Source organism: Urocitellus parryii, chromosome 14 (genome assembly GCF_045843805.1).
Source record: "Urocitellus parryii isolate mUroPar1 chromosome 14, mUroPar1.hap1, whole genome shotgun sequence".
NCBI classification, from domain to species: Eukaryota; Metazoa; Chordata; class Mammalia; order Rodentia; family Sciuridae; genus Urocitellus; species Urocitellus parryii.
The window spans coordinates 13,581,078-13,599,768 of NC_135544.1; the positions used below are offsets into that span (position 1 = coordinate 13,581,078).

The window sequence follows — 18,691 nt, forward strand, 5'->3', positions numbered from 1 at the left end:
CATTCTGTTCTACACAGCAGAGGAAAACAAAACATGTAAAAAGCAAGCATCTAATATTTCTGACAGGTTTGCCCCTTAGGTCTTGTTTTCCGAACACTTTGAACTTCAATGCCCTGTCTCTCATCACGCAGCCTTGGTCTGTCCCAGGACCTCTTCACCTTTTGCCTCTCTGTGGACTTAGAGCAATGTCATCAGAAAGTCCTCCAAAGTTGGCAGGTTCTTATAGGAAAGCAAAAACAAGCAAACAAGACTGGCTTATATGCATTATTTTGTGTAATATTTAATAAGAACTATTTCTACTTAGCTTTGCTACTAATCTGGATATGACTATAATTCCTATACTTGCAAAGTCCTTAGCAAACAGAACAAATCATCTAAGGATATCAAGTGGTACCAGATACTCACATTTTCTGACCGGAGCCTCTTGGCAGGACACCCACCGTCCCTGGGGTGAAGCATGTAATACAGTCGGACTTTGCTTGCATGTTTTCGACTCTGGCAAGTAAAGGGAGAAAGAGATATTATAAAAGAAAGGAATTTTAAATTCTTTGAAACATAGCCAGTGACCACAAATGCAAAGAGGTACTTTCAGCAGAGAACACTTCGGCATGCTCTTGTGAGTTATGTAGGATACAGTTTCAGATAGATTAAGTGACTTGCCTGAAGTCATAAAACAAATATAATTTCAGGATAACTAAAAACACACTAAGGAAGAAAGGTAAAAGCATTGAGATTGTTTAGCCTGGAGTGAATAATGTATTTAATTTTCTTCAAAAGTAAAACAGGTAAGCAGAGGAAAAAATAACAAGGATTAATTGTAATGAAAAGAGACAAGGGGATTTTCTCACTCACTCTGGCTGTCCTACCTTAAGGGCTCAGGGCTGAGGCTTCCATGGGTGCCTGATAGGCACAGCAATGCCCCCACCCCCAAAAGCCCTTTCTTCTGGTTCTCCCAAACCAGAGTCTTATCTCATTAACCAGCTATCAAGAATAACCCTCTGAGGCCTATCATGAGCAAATAAAAGATATTGTATGCATGTCTGGGAACTGATCAGAGCCCAGGATTCCTGGGAGCAAGCAGAAGCAGGTGAACAAATGAACACCCACCTCTCAGGGACTCATGGGATTGTGGATTTCTGGCTGTGCTAACTGGTCCAAGATTGTCATGGAGAAACTAATCCTTGCTCAGCTTCATCTGTCCTCTATTCCTTTGCTTAACTGAAAGCCCACCTTTCATCATTTTGAAGAACACTGCAGTTCTCACTTGCAAATTCTCCCTGAGGCAGGATGGCAGAGTGAAATAGCAATAAAAACGTACTCCAGAAGTTCAAAATCCCAGTTTCAGCTCTACCACTCTCTAGCTGTGTATGCTGGACCAATCATTGACTGGAAAATGTTTATAATCCAAAGAGACTCTTTCCAGGTACAAAATGAATACAATAATACTTTTAGGGTTGCTATGAGAATCAAATCAGACAGTATATCTGAAAAATTGTGATTTGCATTAGGCTAATCATTTCTTACTCTTGACTACATCGGTTCCAAACATTGAATCCATTTCTAGCTAATTCCAATCCCCTTTCCCTTTTCTTTATGTTCTTCTTTTCAAGGTCTTTGTTCCACTTTGCCTTTATTTACACTTGAGTTCTATCCAATCTCTGGAATGATGGTTTACTTTTATGGATTAGCCACAAAGGCAGAGCGATTTTTAGAGAACACACAGCAAGTTGCACCTTGTTTACAGGATACATTGTAAATCCTTTGTGCCTGGCTTTCCTCATTCATCACTTTTTTAATTCCTTTATTCTGCTTTAAGCAATAAGGCTTCTCTAAACAGTCCCTGGACACTTTTAAGGCCTTTAAATGGGTTTAAAAGGGCTAATCGAATGAGAAGTTTTTAGAGATGTATAAAAGTACTAAAGTGTGATTTGAAATATGTTGTCAACACTTGTGGCCATTTCAACATTCCTAGTAGGTTGTAATCCAGATTATTTGGAGTCTTTCTTTTTTGCCTGAAAAAAAAAATTGATAGGACAGAGAAATAAGATATGTGTGGATGGATGTCAGAGGATTCAACATTATTTCTCATCTTCTGCAAGTTTTGAGTTTGACACAGTACACACTAGCTTTAAAAAAAAGAACATGCTGATTATTAAAATTTGTATGTTTTCTACCATTTTGTTGGGTTTTGTGGAGGTTGTAGCAATACTAGAAATGCTGCTGCATTCAAAAGAATGAAAAGAAATATTTTAAAAACCTGAAAAATGCTGAATATGGATACAGCCTGGGGTGGTGAAAAAGTGCACACAGATGGTAATTGGTGAAAAGATAAAGTGGTAAGTGTGTGAGCTCAAACGTGGCCAAAGTAGATTTTCAATTTTGCATTTGTTATCACTGAAAAACCTCTCATTGCAGTTTCTGTATCATCAATCTACTTAAAGCCCTGGATTTCTAGGGAATAAAATTATGGCAAAATGGGAAATCTCATAATGCAACTTGTTTTGTGACTGGTATTTTTCGCTTTTCTAAAGTATTATTTTTCTTTTCAAAAGACTTTCCAGCAAAGGCAAAGTTCACAGAGTTACTTAATTCCAGTTTTTAAAAACTCGTAAAAGCCCATTAGCTGAAAAGAAAAGGCAAATAAATGGCATGTTCTTCTGTGAAGCCATTAGTGATAAGAGAGGTTGGGATGTGAGGCTTATTAGCAATTTCGATCACTTGGGGACTGATTTACTCCTTTAGCTCCCCACCTCTGATGTTGGTGAAAGAAGGTCTAATCACAATACAGTTGGGAATCCTGCCTCAGGTTATAGATGAAGAGTGACAGAGCTTTTGCAAATACCTCCTGACTCTACAGTCATTAGAGTATCTCCTCTGCTTGGGCATCTTTTCCCCCCTCATTCCTTCCTCCAGGTTGCCTGAGCCAAATGCAATGCCTTCTCTGTCCAGAAGGCAACCCTGACTTCCAACAAGAGGAACAAATCCTGTGGATAGACCACCACTCAGCGCTGAGAGATAGAAGTCACCTTCCCAGGTAGACTAATCCCAATCTAAAGCTGCTTCCAATTTGTATTGATTGACAAAGGGAAAGAGATTCCCATCAGATTGTTCTTGAGCACACTCCAGCCTGGGGTTGTCAACATGAACCTACAGCACTACTATTGAGTCTACTCCCTTCTTTTGGCATCACATTTTCCCTAGAAGAATCTCCAAGTCACTTCCAATGTCTGCCTCCAACTGGCTCTTCTCTACCCCTTGTCAACCAGAAATTCCTTGAAATTTGGCACAATAATCTCACTACTTTCAATTCATTCTAAAAAAACAAACAAAATATTCCCTACCCCAAAAAAAAGAAAGCTAAATTTAAATTGGAGCAAAGATGTTCACTGTAGCATTACCTAAACCTGAAGGAAAAAAAAAAAACCTGGGGGACATCTGCGTGTGGAATAACAGACTTATTAAAGTGACCATAGAATGTCCTTATAGTAAGTAAAGAAATGGGGGGAAAACACTTTCTACATAATAAATGTTAAAATATTATACTCACACTGTGCATATATTATGATTATAATTATGTATAACTGTAAATATATCAATAAGAAGTGGAAAAGGAAAAGAAAAAAGATTTATTAGGTTAGAGGGAGCATGGTTTTCATATTTTATTTCTATAACAAATTTGCCTGTAATATAAGCATAATAATGATACCTTTACAATGCTCAAGTCATGATTATTTCCACATTAAGTACACTTTTTCTCACAATTATTATAATTACTAAAAAGCATCACTGATCTGGAATGTTTTTAATATGTACTGGCATAATTGACGACATTTCCATCTACTCTTGTTAATAGCTTATTAAAAAACAAAATGCATATTTTTCTCATTGCAATAGTTAGTATTAGATGAGCCTTCATAACCCAAGGGCAATATATTCAAATTCAACCTTTAAAACTGCAGTTTGGTACCTACAAATGCCACAGTAAATATCTGTGCTGTCGACATGTGATCACTTTTGGCCTCTGTGTATGTACAGACACACCAGGACACGGAAGCCACTGCTCTCCCAGAATACACCCAGAAAGGCTGGAGGAAGACATGCATTCAAAACTGGCTCTGTGTCATTCAAACAGACAAGAAAAATAACAAATCCTTATTACTTTTTCGAAGATTTATTAATACTTAAAATTTGCACTGTTTTCCAAAATTCAAAAAGATAAACAAATTATCACATAAAGAGAAATTTGAGGAGAAAAAGTACCTCACATGTTAAATGTATGAATTACAAAGTTTCAAGAAAGAAAAAGGACCATTACTTTAAGGAAGAAGCATGAAAAAGAAATAACATTCTCTTCCAATTGCACAGAGAGTCGATCCCAGGCTCTTTCCTGCATTAATATTTGCATTTTAAGCAAAAGTCATTACTTTCACTCAAACCGCATCAACTTTAAGCTGCCCAGATAGGCCAGAAATTACCAACTCTTCCATTTTAATTAAAGCCTTTGCCCCCATCCTAGGCATTGCACAGGGTCAGACCTATTTGAAGATTAGTTTCTTTTGTTGAAACAATCTCTTGGCACTCAAAGGAATTGTCTAAAGTAGAAATTCAGGCCAGCCTTCTCTTTGGGGGGATAAAGAACAAGACAAACCTCTATTTCAGATGTATTTCTGTGAAAGAAGGGGGCGAAACACATAAAAATAGAATGGCTTTGTGCTTCACCTAAATAACTATCTTCCATTATCACACATTCCTCAAAAAAAAAATTCGCAACTCAAATTTGCTTCCAACAAGGCTACTGATTTCTGGTATTATAAAATGTAGAGATAACAAAGCAAGTTTATATTTGCATAATGCTTCAAGCAGTCTTCAAAGTCCTTTCACATTTATCATCTCCTTTCATCCTCAAATCACAGTTGTGAGGCTGGCAGGAGAGGTGTTATCTCAAATAAGCTTTACGATCCATTCCTGATTTCCTAGATAAGTCTTCCACCATCTTATTTCATTATAGGCATCTAATTATACCTCTTCCAGAAACCAGCTAAAATAAGCCAAGGACTTCAAGAAAAAGGGAAAACCTGGAGCAGACTGATAATTATAGAAGAGTGATTTCCACAGGCCACCACTTTGAGGTATTTCTACTCGTTCAGGGTAAAGAGGAGCCAATCAGAGAAAGGACAACAAATGCCAAGGGTTTAACTCCCTGGGATGTCCACAGAGTGACTGGCTGTTGAGAAAAGAGGGGCTTCTTCTCATGGAATGGAAGGGGAGGATGTCCTGGCAGATCCCCTTTAAGATTCCATTATTGAAGGCTCTGGACATAAGCCCTGGAAAAGCTGCAGCACAGCTTTGTTATGAAGTCACAGTTAAATGCAGACAAACCAAAGAGAAAAATACATGTGTTAGATTCCCTCTAGTGAGGGGGGATCTTACCCTGGTGATGCATCGTCCCTTATTATCACCAGAAGGATGCTGGGTGTATCCTACCATGTACCTAATAGGAAAGATAGGCTAATGAAAAAAGTAGGAAGAGAAAACCAGTCTCTGGAGGAAGGCTTTACCCACAGAGAAAGATAAAACTGCTCTGCTGAACTGCCCAAGGACCCAGGTTGCTGGTCTCCTACTGGGGGTGCTGGACTACTGAAATTGTCTGTAATCCAGTCCTGGAGTTGAAACTGCACCTCAAGATCCTAAAAAGGAATCAGATGAACCATGAAAGCATGCAAGGCCAATCCACATGAAGCAGGGACACGAGGCAGGCCATAATAAATGTCTATTCTGCCAGGAATGAGTGGCACCTATTTAAAAACATCACTCCATATAAAGGAGAATTTATTTATTTATTTATTTATTTATTTATTTATTTATTTATTTATTTAATTTTAGCAGGGCTGGGGGTAGAATCCAGGACCTAGCACATGCTAAGCAAGGGCTCCACCACTGAGCTAGAGTCTCAATCCAATGGTAGTTTTTGAAAAACCCTCAGAGGATTGACAAAGCCACTTTACAAAACATTTGCTATAATAAACAGAAGTAAATTACAAATGGTGCATTTCTTTTCAATCATTTCATTCAGAAAAACATGAATTGAAGGTAAAAGCTAAACAATGAGATGATTAATGAGGGTCTTTTAAAAAATGAGGGGATTGATTGAGATGAGATGAGATTGTCCACTGTCCAAGTTCACACAATAAGGAAATTAAAAATATCATAGTCTAATTCTGAAGGTCGTTGACTGCAGTTCAATACCAGAATCAACACCGCAGATCCGTATAGAAGTCAAGACCAAGACAATTTTTAGAATGCAGAGGAACAGAATAAAGAAATAGAGGGAAAATGAAACTAGAACTAATACAAGAAAAACCAGAAGACAGGTATTGTGGCTTTAATGGCAGAATGAATAAGTAAACAAGTGAAAAAGGATTTAAAGTTCCCCATATAAGCTGGTGCAGTGGTGCCTGACTATAATCCCAGCAGCTCGGGAGGCTGAAGCAGGAGGATTGAGAGTTCAAAGCCAGCCTCAGCAAAAGCAAGGCTCTAAGCAACTCAGTGAGATCCTGTCTCTAAATAAAATACAAAATAGCTGGGGATGTTGCTCAGTGGTGGAGTGCCCCTGAGTTCAATCCCTAGTACCCCCCCAAAAAAAGTCTATATTTTTAATCTGTAATATATGTATATAAGAGGCACCAAACAAAGTAGGAAAGATCTTTGCAACATGTAAAAGAATGCTTGAATACCTTTGAGATCTAATTCTCTGACAAACTTATATAGAAAAAAATAATATAAAATTTAAAAAATTGTAAATAAGACTTGAGGCACCCAAATAGCTAAAGGACACTTACAAAGAAGTTCATCAAATGCTTACGATTTTTAATTAAAGAAACATAAATTTACACCCATGAAATCGGCAAGGATTTATAAAAATATGCATATCCATATCAGTGAAGATTCAGAAAAACTACTCCTCCTGTACAGAGCTAACAGGCATGTAAATTGACAGGAGCTTCCTAGATGGAAATTTTGCAAAATATATCCAAAAGGCACTTACTTGATCCAACAATTCTGCATCTATGAATTTATTTCAAGGAAGCAATTAGAAACATGCATTTCCACTGATTTATAATAATGAAAATGGAAAAATAGTTAGAGGCTTTGAAACAAGAGGGATAAATAGTATGATGTATCTATGTGATAGATTATCAAGCAGCCATTAGGAGGCAGAATATTATTCAATGACATGAAAAATATAAATTTTTTGAAGTAATATTATTAAGAAAAAAATGCAATTCCAAGTCAGAATATAAAGGACACAAAATTGTTTTAACAGAATGTATGTGCATGTGCGCTTATGTGTATGTATACATAAATAACAGTAAAAGTCTAAGTATACCAAAGGATTAACATTGCCTATGTAGATTATGAGTGATTTTTAATTTTATATATGTCTTTTTGAATTTTCCAAGCTTTTTAAAAGATCAGATCATTTCAGTAATCAAAAGGGAAAATATCAGTCTTAGAGATTCATTCCAACACTAAAAATTCTTCCTCCTAATAGCCTTACCTTGAGATGAGAAATGTTAGTCTCAGACCAAAGGAAAAAGATAGAAAGAAAGAAAGAAATGTCCCACATTCCACAATTTATAAATTCTCAAGGAACAGGGATTATATCTGTTTAGGTCATTGCTGTGTCCCCATAAGCTATCGCCATGCCTGACACGTAGCCAGTGCTCAGTAAGAATTTGTCTAGTGAGTGACTGAACACAGGATAAAAGTATAGGGCAATCCCCAAAGAGCCCTAGACCCTCCATGAAGAAAAGTGCATTTCAAGTCATCATTGAGCAGATTTCCTGGCATTCTAAAAATGAAACCAAGACTACCACCCTACTGTTTCCATTTCTAAACTGCTGCAGTGCAGGTCAGAGGGGAGAGGGAGCCTGCAGTCCAGAGTCCTAAGCAACAACACCTGCAGGCACTTTGCAGCCTGTGCACCTTGGAGGGAAACCTCACAGCAGGTGAACTGATGGAGACTATATTTGAAGCAAAAGCTCTGGAGAAATTAAGGAATTGTTGCAACTGGTGCAAAAGTGGAGATTCAAGGTGGCGGATCCACGGCTACAGACACTGTGGCACATATGGATCTAGCCTGGGGAGGAAGAGAGATTTTGGACAAGGCCAAGTTAATTCCTCCACTGTTTCCAAGAAGCCAGAATGAACAGACATTAGATTGGAGAAGCCTCCCTTAACTTGCCCTCAGACATGTTGGCTGCTTTGGCCAAGGGTCATGTGTCTTTTAGTTTTTGATCATACCATTCTGATAGTTGTGCTGTTATGGACCCAATAGAGTCCCTGCAAGTTCCTATGTCGAAGCCCTAATCTCCAGTGTGACTGCATTTGTAGAAAGGTCCTTTAAGGAGATTACTAAGGTTAAAGAGGGTCATAAAAGCCCAATAGGACTGGTGTTTTAATAAAAAGGGAAAGAAACAGTAGATCTCACCCTGCCCCACCTCCTTTATTTCCTGACTCTCTCCACCCCTCTCCAACTTCTTCCTTGTGCCCAGCAGAAAGGCCATATGAGGATAGGACAAGAAAGCGGCCATCTACAAGCCAGTGGCACTTGACCTTGCATTTCTAGCCTCCAGAACCCTAAGAAAATAAACGTTATCTAAGCCCCCAGTTTGTGGTATCTTATTTTGGCAACTGGAGCTGACAAATACATATGTCATCTTTCTCAACTAAATGTTCTCTTGGAGTCTTTCTTGCACACAGCAATCAGCCCATTTTTCCAAAGCACAAAGAGTAGTCTCAAAGTTTCTAGAATTAGTTCACTTTGTTTTTCTCATATATTTTTTAAAAGATCATTTAAAATGAGAAAATCCTAGATGAAGAGTGTATTAGGAAAAAATAATTTTTTGTTGGAGAAAAACATGCATGGTGGAGTATTACCATGATTTTGTAAACATGTTTGTACAAAATCTATATTGCTGTCTGCCTACACAAGTGACTACATCAATGCATTACAATTTTAAATCAAAGTCTTGCAACTCAAAAAATTAAATTACCACCAAAGCGTGGAGGAAGAGTTTTTCTGTGGTGTGAGTACAGAGCTAAATATGTCTCCATGATGTCTGTGCATTTTAAGCAGTCACATGAGAAATAAAAGAACATGGGCTCATCTCATCCTTTTTTTTCTGTTTTGGGAAAAAAATAACTAAAAGTCCTATTCCCCCATAAACCCCTTGTCAAGAAGTTAATGTTTGAGATGAGGGGGGAAAAAAAGGCAATGAGATCAGTGATTAAAGTCAGGGAGACTGAGCGATTTGAAGTAACAAAGCTATCAAATCCTCCTGAAATGTGAAAGCTTAAACAACATGAGCCAATCCTAGGCTATAATTTCCCAAGGTCTCTTGGTTTCTCCTATGAAGTTTGCAGCTGGACTAAGAAAAACTTGAGCATTTTATAAAGATACCACTGTGTGAAATCTTCCAAGATTAACCCCACCATTGCCATGGGCAAACATTAGTGCAATCACCTCCTATTTGTTTGAAGTGAAATTTAGTTTGAGAAAGAAAACAGAATAATAAAGTCTCTGTTCTTATGAGATAGATGATGAGCTGGGCAAGGTGGGATAATCACCCCAGCAACCAGAATGAGGTCAGCAGCACCTGGGCTCACCTGTGCTGCCCCAATATGCTTTGATCGTCTCTTCATAACATTTTCATATTAGATTCTTTTTTTACCCTATTATTTTATGATCCTTGGTATTTAATTATTCCTAAACTGAACTCTGTTCTTAAGACTGAATCCTCCGTCTCCTATTATTTTTAGAGTCCTGATCTATCCCCACAATACATTTTTAAACCTTCTGCATAGAGCAGTTCCTCTATAATACCCATCAACTGTTCAAGAAATCATGTAAATCAGATTACAGAACATAACTTAACTGGGCCCTACTATAAACAAAGCAATGTTATTGGTTTTTGTTTGTTTGTTTGTTTTTTGTTAAATGTGAACTGATAAAAGGAAATATTTAGCTAGGTGTGGTGGCACATGCCTCAAGAGGCTGAAAAAGGAAGATCTCAAGTTTCAAGTCAGTCTTAGCAACTAAGCAAGGCCCTGTCTAAAATAAAATAAAATAAAATAAAATAAAATAAAAAGGTCTGGGTATAGTTCAGTTGTAAAACACCCCTGGGTTCAATCCTCAGTATGCAACGAAAAAAATTTGCTTAACAAAAGGATTTTTCATCTCTGAGCAAATTATAGTTTTGAAGTTCCTTAGGTATACTTGAAGTGCAACTTTATTTTCAAAGATTTTATATCCAAGTTGATTTCAAAAATACTTCCAGGTATATAAAACATTTTTATCCAAAACAAAGTGATCAGAAAATTTTATGAAGAACATTTCTCATTCAGTGTAAAATAACATATACAAATTAGCATATCCATCTCTCCCCTTTGTCCTGCGCAACCCCATAAACCCTATAACACATATAGATTTTAGCTAGGTTTTTGCATATAAAATTACCTAGCTGAAATGTGTCAGGGGTGGCGATTACCTCTCACCAACACTATAGGGTTTAGCAATGATGCCAACTAGAAAATTAGGTGAGTAGCTTTGTTTCACCTAATGATGGGGAAACAAATTGCTTTTTTTTTCTTTTGAGGAGCACTCTATAGCATCCCCAAACAGAGTTAAGTATTCAGAAGCATGTTTTATTTTTCCAGCGATGTTTGTTTTAATACTATTTTACAGACCTTAAGGGAAACCTGCACACAGTGACAGCTGCAGCTGCAACTCTGCTATCACCAGCAGCTCAATTGCCACCTGCTTTTCAATTTATCTATTTGCCTACTCAAGTCCCAGATTTTAGTCTGTTTGCAGGTTGCTCTCAACTGATGGAATGATTAAAGAAAGATAGGGAATTTCTGAAATAATCCATCTTCTCTAGACAGGTGGTGGTTGAGCAGAAGATGTTTTTACTCAAACAATATCCCCCTCCCCAAAATGTACTCAGAGTCTCTATGTCACTCTTGTACCTCAACTAGAGGGACCAGAGAGAAACACAGGCAGAGTGTGTACTCCAGGGAGTGAGTGCAAGCACACTCTCTTGGGGAGGATGGGGGAGACACCTGCAGAGATTTTTCAGGCCCCACTTCATCACTGGGCCCTCTACAGGCAGATCATTCCTGTGAAGTTCCTTCCTTCCCATTCTTCCTGAAGTTTGGTCCCTGTAGCACATGATTCAGCATCATAGGGAGTTTTCAAAAAGGCAGGTTTCAAATCTAACCATGACATTTACTAGGGTGGAGACCTGGAAATTAGGTTGTCACCAGCTCTCTTGCAGTTCCTAGCAAAGTGGATTTTTACAAAGCGTGGCTTGACTTTTCACCCTTTCTAATCCTCCCATCTCCTCTTCTTTCTATGGCTGCCAAGCCTGGATTGGCAGGGAAAGAAAATAGACGGAGAGCTATCTCCCAGCTTCAGCTGGATGGCACTTCAGTGCAAGAGGCAAAATCAGGAAGAACTAGTGTCGAGGCCAGGCTCCCAGGGACCTGCAAAGGGAAGGTGGAAAGCACAGAGCTTGAAAGTGCCAGGTTTTGGGAGAGGCGCCACTTAACACCCTCCAGCTCTCAAACTCTCGGAGACTGCCAGTTTTCATTTCTGAGGATTTTCTCTTTCCCACCCCACACACTTCCATTTGCCTCTTCCTAACAGCCCTCAGAACATTTCCCCTCAATACTTCCAAAGAGAAGTGATCATATCCCCACCTAAATCTAATTGCCTTTTGGACACTGTCTTCATCTGGAACACCAACATTCTCACAGGCAGCAGGCACGAAACCAAGTAGAGCAAAAAACAATGAATATATGAACCAAAATTTTTAAAGAAGGAAGATAATTATATTTTAAGGGTCAAAGAGCTATTACCAATATGAAACAACATGAAATCATAGAAAATTTTTAAAAATCATGACCAAGTGAGGTTTATGGGTTTAATAGATGAAAATCCACACGTGTAATATACCACATCAATACAATGAAAGATAAAAATTCCACGATCATCTAAATATTGTCAAAAATAGCTCTGAACAAAATCTGACACCCTCTGATGAGAAAACCACTCAAGAACTAGCAAGATAAGTTCTTCGATCTAACAAGGTCATCAGGGGAAAATCCTAACAGAATTTTTTTTCCTAATAGCATTTTGAATACACATATGGTGCTGAGAACTGAACTCAGGTCCTTGTAAATGCTGAGCAAGCACTCCTCTACTGAGCTACGTCCCCAAGCATCCTAAAGCATTTTTAATGGTGAAAGGTCAGAAGATTTTCTCCTAAGATAAGGAAAATGTCCCTTTTCACCACTTCTACTCAACATTTTACTATCAATACAGTGAAAGAAACAAAACTATCTCTATTTTAGGATGGTATGACACTAATGAACCTATTAAAATTATAATTAATAAATAAGTTTATCCAGGTTTCTAAATCCAAGATTAATATTCAAAAGTCAGTTGCATTTCAAATTGCTAACAATGAATAACCCAAAAAGGAAATTAACAAAACAATTACATTTATAATAGCATTAAAAAGGTAGAAAAAAAATACTTGGGATAAGCTGATTGTAAAAACCAGATGGACTCTTATTAGCCAAAACAATCTGAAAAGAACATAATAGGGAAGCTCATATTTCCCAATTCAAAACTTGCAACAAAACTATGATAATCAAGACAAGGATAAATCAATGGAACAAAATGGAGAATCTATAAATAGAGCCTTACATTTAGAGTTAATTGATTTTTGACAAGAGTGCCCAGACAATTTTAACAAATGGTGATATGTTAACTGAATGATCCATAAGCAAAGAATGAAGTTGTATTCCTATCTCATTTCATACACAAACATTAACTCAAAATTTATTATGGACATTGATGTAGTAACTAGTTAAAACTACAAATCTCTTTGTAGAAAATATATAAGTAAATATTTGTAATCTTAGATCACTTCTTAGATGTGGCACCAAAAGCACATGTGACAAGAAAAAAAAAAAGACAAACTGGGTTTAATAAAACCTTAAAATTTTATGCTTAGGGATGCTAACAAGAAAGTAAAAAGACAACCAATAGAATGGGAGAAAATATTTGCAAATTATATGTCTGTTGAAGGACTATTTTAATCCAAAACATATTAAAAACTTGGACAACATAAAAATAAAAAGACAAGTATCTCAATTAAAATAATGAGCAAAGGACTTCATTAAAGAAAACCAGAGCCAAACAGGTGTTAAAACACTGATGATGGATTTTATTCAAAAAACACTATTGCAGAAGGGAAAGAGATACTTCAAGATAAAATGGGTTTGATTCCAGAACAAGTAGGAATTTGCAGCCAAGGAGCAAGTTGTAGATGTGGTGGGGGTTGCAGTGGGATGTTGGTTCTCCAAAAAAGATGCACAAATGGTCAATAAGTTCATGAGAACATGCTCGCTCGTCTTAATGCAAAGAGAAGCCCCAATGGGATATCACTTCACACACAACAAGATAGCTATCAAAAAGATAGACAATAGTAAGTGTACTCAAATGTGGGGAAATTGAGATCTCATGCATTCCTGGTGAGAGTGTAAAATAGTAAAGCCACTTTGAAAACAGTCTGGCAATTGAGGAAAAAGATAGAGTACCATATGACCCAAAAATTCTATTCCAGATAGACACTCGTGAGAACTTAAAAGCATATGTCCACACAAACACTTGTACATGCTTGTTTATAGTGACATTATTCCTAATAGCCAAAATGTGGAAACAATCCATATGTCCACCAACTGGTGATTGAATAAACAAAATGCAGAATATCCTGCAAGAATATCATTCAGTCATAAAAAATGACATTTTGATACACATTACAACAAGGATAAAACTTGAAAACATTATTCTCTGTGATAGAAGCTAAACACGAAAGACCACATGTCATGTGATTTCATATAAATGAAATATCCAATCAATCTATTGCAAAGATTAGCAATAGGGGCTACCACCATCACAACTACCATCACCAACAAAAGGTGTAGAGGCTCAGATCATTGAGATTGACAGAATATCTAAGAAATACAAACATTACACAACATTAAATAATTGTTATTCACCATATTGATAGACTGAAGGAAGAAAAAAAGTCATATCTCAATCAATACAGAAAAATGTATTGATAAAAACCTAGCACCTATTATATATATATATTAATTTAGTAAACTAGAAAAAGAGAAAAATATTCTTCTCTCCTTACAGATTGTTTTGAAAATCTACAACAATCATTACACTTAGCTGAGAAATTTTTATTGCATTCTTTTTAAGAAAAGAAACAAGAATTGGACCACCATCCCCATTGCTGCTGAACAGTGCTAGAATTTATCAATAACTCTATAAAGAAAAAAATTCAACTCATTGTTTGCAAATAATGCAAATATATCTAGAAAAATTGACAATCAATAGAGAGACTTTTAGAATGCATAGAGAATTCAGTCATCCTGATAGAAACAAAGATGCACAGGTCAATTCCCCTTCAAGGGAGAATCTGTTGTCCTGCTACTGGGAATACTGTCATTAAACAATCTTCAACTATCAACCCTGTAGGGATCCCTCACCTAGGAAGAGCTTCCTTGTCCAAGGTCAAGTTCTTCCCAGAATACAGTGATAAAAGTGCATCAGTAAGTAACAAGGATATTTGTTTAGACCAGTTTTGAGAATGTGTCATGAACTTTGAGTATGGTTAATTTAATCCTCTGCATCTGAGATTAATACTTAATTTACAAGACTGCACAACAAGGAAATTGTATAGAGCAAGAATTTGCACCCAGATTTTCTGCATTAAGAGGCAACGTCTTAACTACAATGCTGTACCACAGGATAGTTTCCCCTCAACATCCGAAGGTGACAGAATACATATCCCTGTCTCTTTTTGTTTGTTAATTCTTGCCCCAATTCCAGAGATACGTGTGTGCCTCTCATTTACCTGCTTGACTGTACCAACCCTTTGATGTTGATTCCAAAACTTATTCCTCACAACAAAAACTTCTCTAGTAGGTCCAGAACACTGACTTCATTCTGATCTAGCTCCTCATAAGTCTCATGCTAGTCCCTTTATTATTTTTATTTAAGCAATTCATCAAATACAATCTTACAGCCTAATAACCCCCCAGTTGATCTCATGTTGCCTCTAAACACAGCCCCTTTTGTAACAAAAACAATGTTTGGGTCAATCACCTATATCCAAACAAGGCAGAATACACTGTAGGTGTCCAAAAAAACACCTTTTGATTTCAATTGATCACACATAATATATCAATTAGTCTTACTGTGTTGAGACTGATATTAAAGCAAAGGAAACAGAGCTGTCTGTCAAACTCACTTCCACTTGTTTTTCTCAAAAACATGGTCAGTATTCTATAATTTCTCCCTTACCCTCATCATTCTGAACAATCTAATTTTGATTCAGTCTCTTCTCAAAAGTCAGCCCACAGATAAATATGCACATGTAAAGTTAGCCCAAGACTCCTGAGAAATGTTTAACCAGTATAATCATATATTCAGGCTGGACATTTTCTCATCCAAGGAAAATAATAACATCTTCCTCCAACCCTCAATGGGCATCACATGATTATGCAGCACCATGCACAGCCCTTCCCCTCCTGCCACCTGCTCTTAACTAGATTTCAAGTGAGCCTGTCCCACTTCTTTTCACCTGCTGACTGATTTGCTATTCCATATAAATGCACTAAATTTTTGAAAACTGATGAATAAGGGTGGAAAAATTATGACTATTATTTAAGAAAAAAAAAAAGATAGAGGGTTTAGCTGTCTTCAGCTCCTCGACAGCCCACTGCAGTTGTTTCTGACTTACATGACAAAACACAGCAGCCAAGGGGAGGCTGCGGCTGCTGGTTCCTTTCTTCTTTGCTGAATTAGGAATCCAGCAGAAATTAGTGCCTTAAACACAACCATCTGTTCTTCTCTACACAGTCCTTTCTTCTGGACTTCAAGAAGGGGTGATATGTTGATTTTAAGTCATATTTCAATCCAATCCCTGGTATTTCTAATCTTATTTCTCTCAGCTGAGAGTGAATTTATGAAATTGGGCCAAAGTAAGAGAGGAAATTAACAATTGTTGGAGCCTATTAATATTCTTGGCTTCTTTTTACTAGATTAAAGTAACTCTACAAAAAAAAAATCCTGCCATACATATGTTAGCTACGAGAGCAGTTATATAGCCATGAACTACAGCAAGTAATAGTACATAGAATTTCATGTCATGCATTCATTTATTCTCCAAAGCCTTGATGCATATTATGTGCAGGTATAAACTGAAAAACACCAGCGTAAGTCATCTGGACTGAGGATTATTTGGGTTGAGTTAGTGCCACCAAAAGAAAGAATAGCCCAAATGGACTTTCTAGGTTTGTTTTTTTTTTTTAAATCTCAACATTCCTTCCATGAACACCCATTCATTTTCCCTCCTCATTCAGTTCTTATACCTTTGACTTATTAGCTAGAATTCATGGCAACTCATTCTAACATCTTCTTTTGGCTTTTAATAGCACTCCCCTTGGGTTGTGACCTCCAAGATACATATACACAAACACAGGCTGTGGTAACAGAAGAAAATTAGAATTGCATTCCACCAAAGGCTTTTTTAGGTCCAATAATGAGTAGATAGAATGTAATTTTGAAATCAGTTACAAAGAAAACAGTACAGAATATTAGTCTCAGTACAAATACATATAACATCCTCAAACTGATTTCAAAAGAAATGTTTAATAAAGCATCATTGGAGGCACATGAATTAATTTTAAGATACTAATATATATTTCCATAACTACAAAATATAAAGGTAGAACATAAAAATTTCTAATTTCTATCAATTTTAACTGTCTGTGCTTACCCTATAGAGATTTTGACAATACACCGTACATTTTTAGTACTGAGTGCTTAGAGTAGGAAAGAAGAAAAATCTCAAATCAATCTCAAATCTGTTTCTACCTTCAAAAAATAGAAAAATAAGTCTAAATTAATCCTAATCAGAGTAGAAGAAAAAAAGTAAGTATCAGAGTAGAAATCAACAAAGCAAAAAGAACAGAAGAATGATAAAGAACATAATGAAAGCAAAAACCAGTTCTTTGAGAAGATCAGTAAAATTGGTAAAAATCTCTGGTCTAACTGACTGGAAAAAAAATAGAGAAGACACAAATCACCAATGAGAGAAATAACAGCATTACAGATTACAATTTTATAAATAGCTTCCTGCCAATTAATTCTACAATTTAGATAAGATGAACCAATTACTTGGGGAAAAAAAACTACCACTCATTGGAGAATAAACAAATAACCCAACTAGTGTATCTATTAAGGGAATTGAATTTGTAGTTAAAACAATCTTTCTATAAAAGGAACATCACACATGGGTAGTTTCACCTGGAAATTCTACCAAACATTTAAGAAACAGTATGCATCATACAGACTCTTAAAGAAGATGGAAGGGGAGGGACATTTTTTTCAAATCATTTTAATACCAGCATTATTCTAATAAAAAAGAGATGCCATCAGAAAGAAAACCATGAAGTGAAACTCTTTATAAATATACATGTAAGAATTCTTAACAAATTTTTAGTCAATCAAATGTAACGATGTCTAAAAATCATGACATAATGGGATTTATTCTGGGAATACATGGTAGGTTAAAAATTTTTAAATCAATCAGTGAAATTCTCTACAGAAAAACAGCTAGCATGAAATGGGGAAGGAAAGAAATGAATTCATATCAACATTGATGTAAAAAAAATGCATCTGAGAAAATCCAACATAAATTCCTCGTTTTTAAAAAATAACTTTTCATCAAAAGTATGAGTAGAAGTAAAGTCCTGAACTTGATAAAAGGCATCTATAGAACAAACAAACAGAGCTAACACTTAATGGTGAAAAACTGAATGATTTCCCTGGATGAAATGCTCCAATCACCTAAGGATATCCACTCTCACCTCTTCTATGTTATGTTCTACAGAAGGTTCTAACCAATGCAACAAGGCAGGAAAAAGAAATAAAGTGTATTCAAAGTGCAAAGCGAAAAAATTAATAAACAGATGGACAATGGTCAGACCATATATTAAAAACAGAACTCTGACCAATAACCTGCAGCATCTAGTCCAAGAAATCAACCTGATGTGTAGTAACCAGTCCAGGTAGGCAAACTACTATCTATACCAAACAAAGAAGCCAAACAATACTTGCAGCAATCAACCCCAAACCACCAGAACATGATTAATATTGTCCTCATTTCTCAATTGGGATCAATTGGAAAAAGCCAAATATCCCCCCAAATCAATCACATAGATGCCTCACTTCTACTTAATCCACCAACAACTTCCCCATGCCAACAGCCTCCAGCCACCACATACTTAGACTTCTCCCCTTGGGAAAGGGGAAATACTAGGAAATAAAACTGACCAAATAAGTATTGTTTTATTATGTGCATGTATGAATATGTAACAATGAAAACTACTATTAGGTATAATTATAATGCACCAATAAAAATGATGCTGTTAAAAAGAAAAAAAAAAAACCTTTTCCCTTTTATCTACTGAAAAGCTTTCCCACACTTCTGATTGCCTTTGAGTCTCCGCCAAGCACAAGTGATGGTGGTTGACTTCCTTG

At 36.5% G+C, this 18,691-nt stretch overlaps 1 protein-coding gene across 1 annotated transcript in view; it reads right to left on the bottom strand.

Annotated features, from left to right (window-relative positions):
• Nucleotides 1-18,691, bottom strand: part of Zmat4 (zinc finger matrin-type 4) — a 232,406-nt gene that overhangs the window by 184,284 nt on the left and 29,431 nt on the right. Inside the window, exon 2 of the mRNA XM_077792724.1 lies at nt 406-495. Within this exon, the coding sequence (XP_077648850.1) occupies nt 406-495 (90 nt within the window). The remainder of the gene's footprint in view (nt 1-405; nt 496-18,691) is intronic.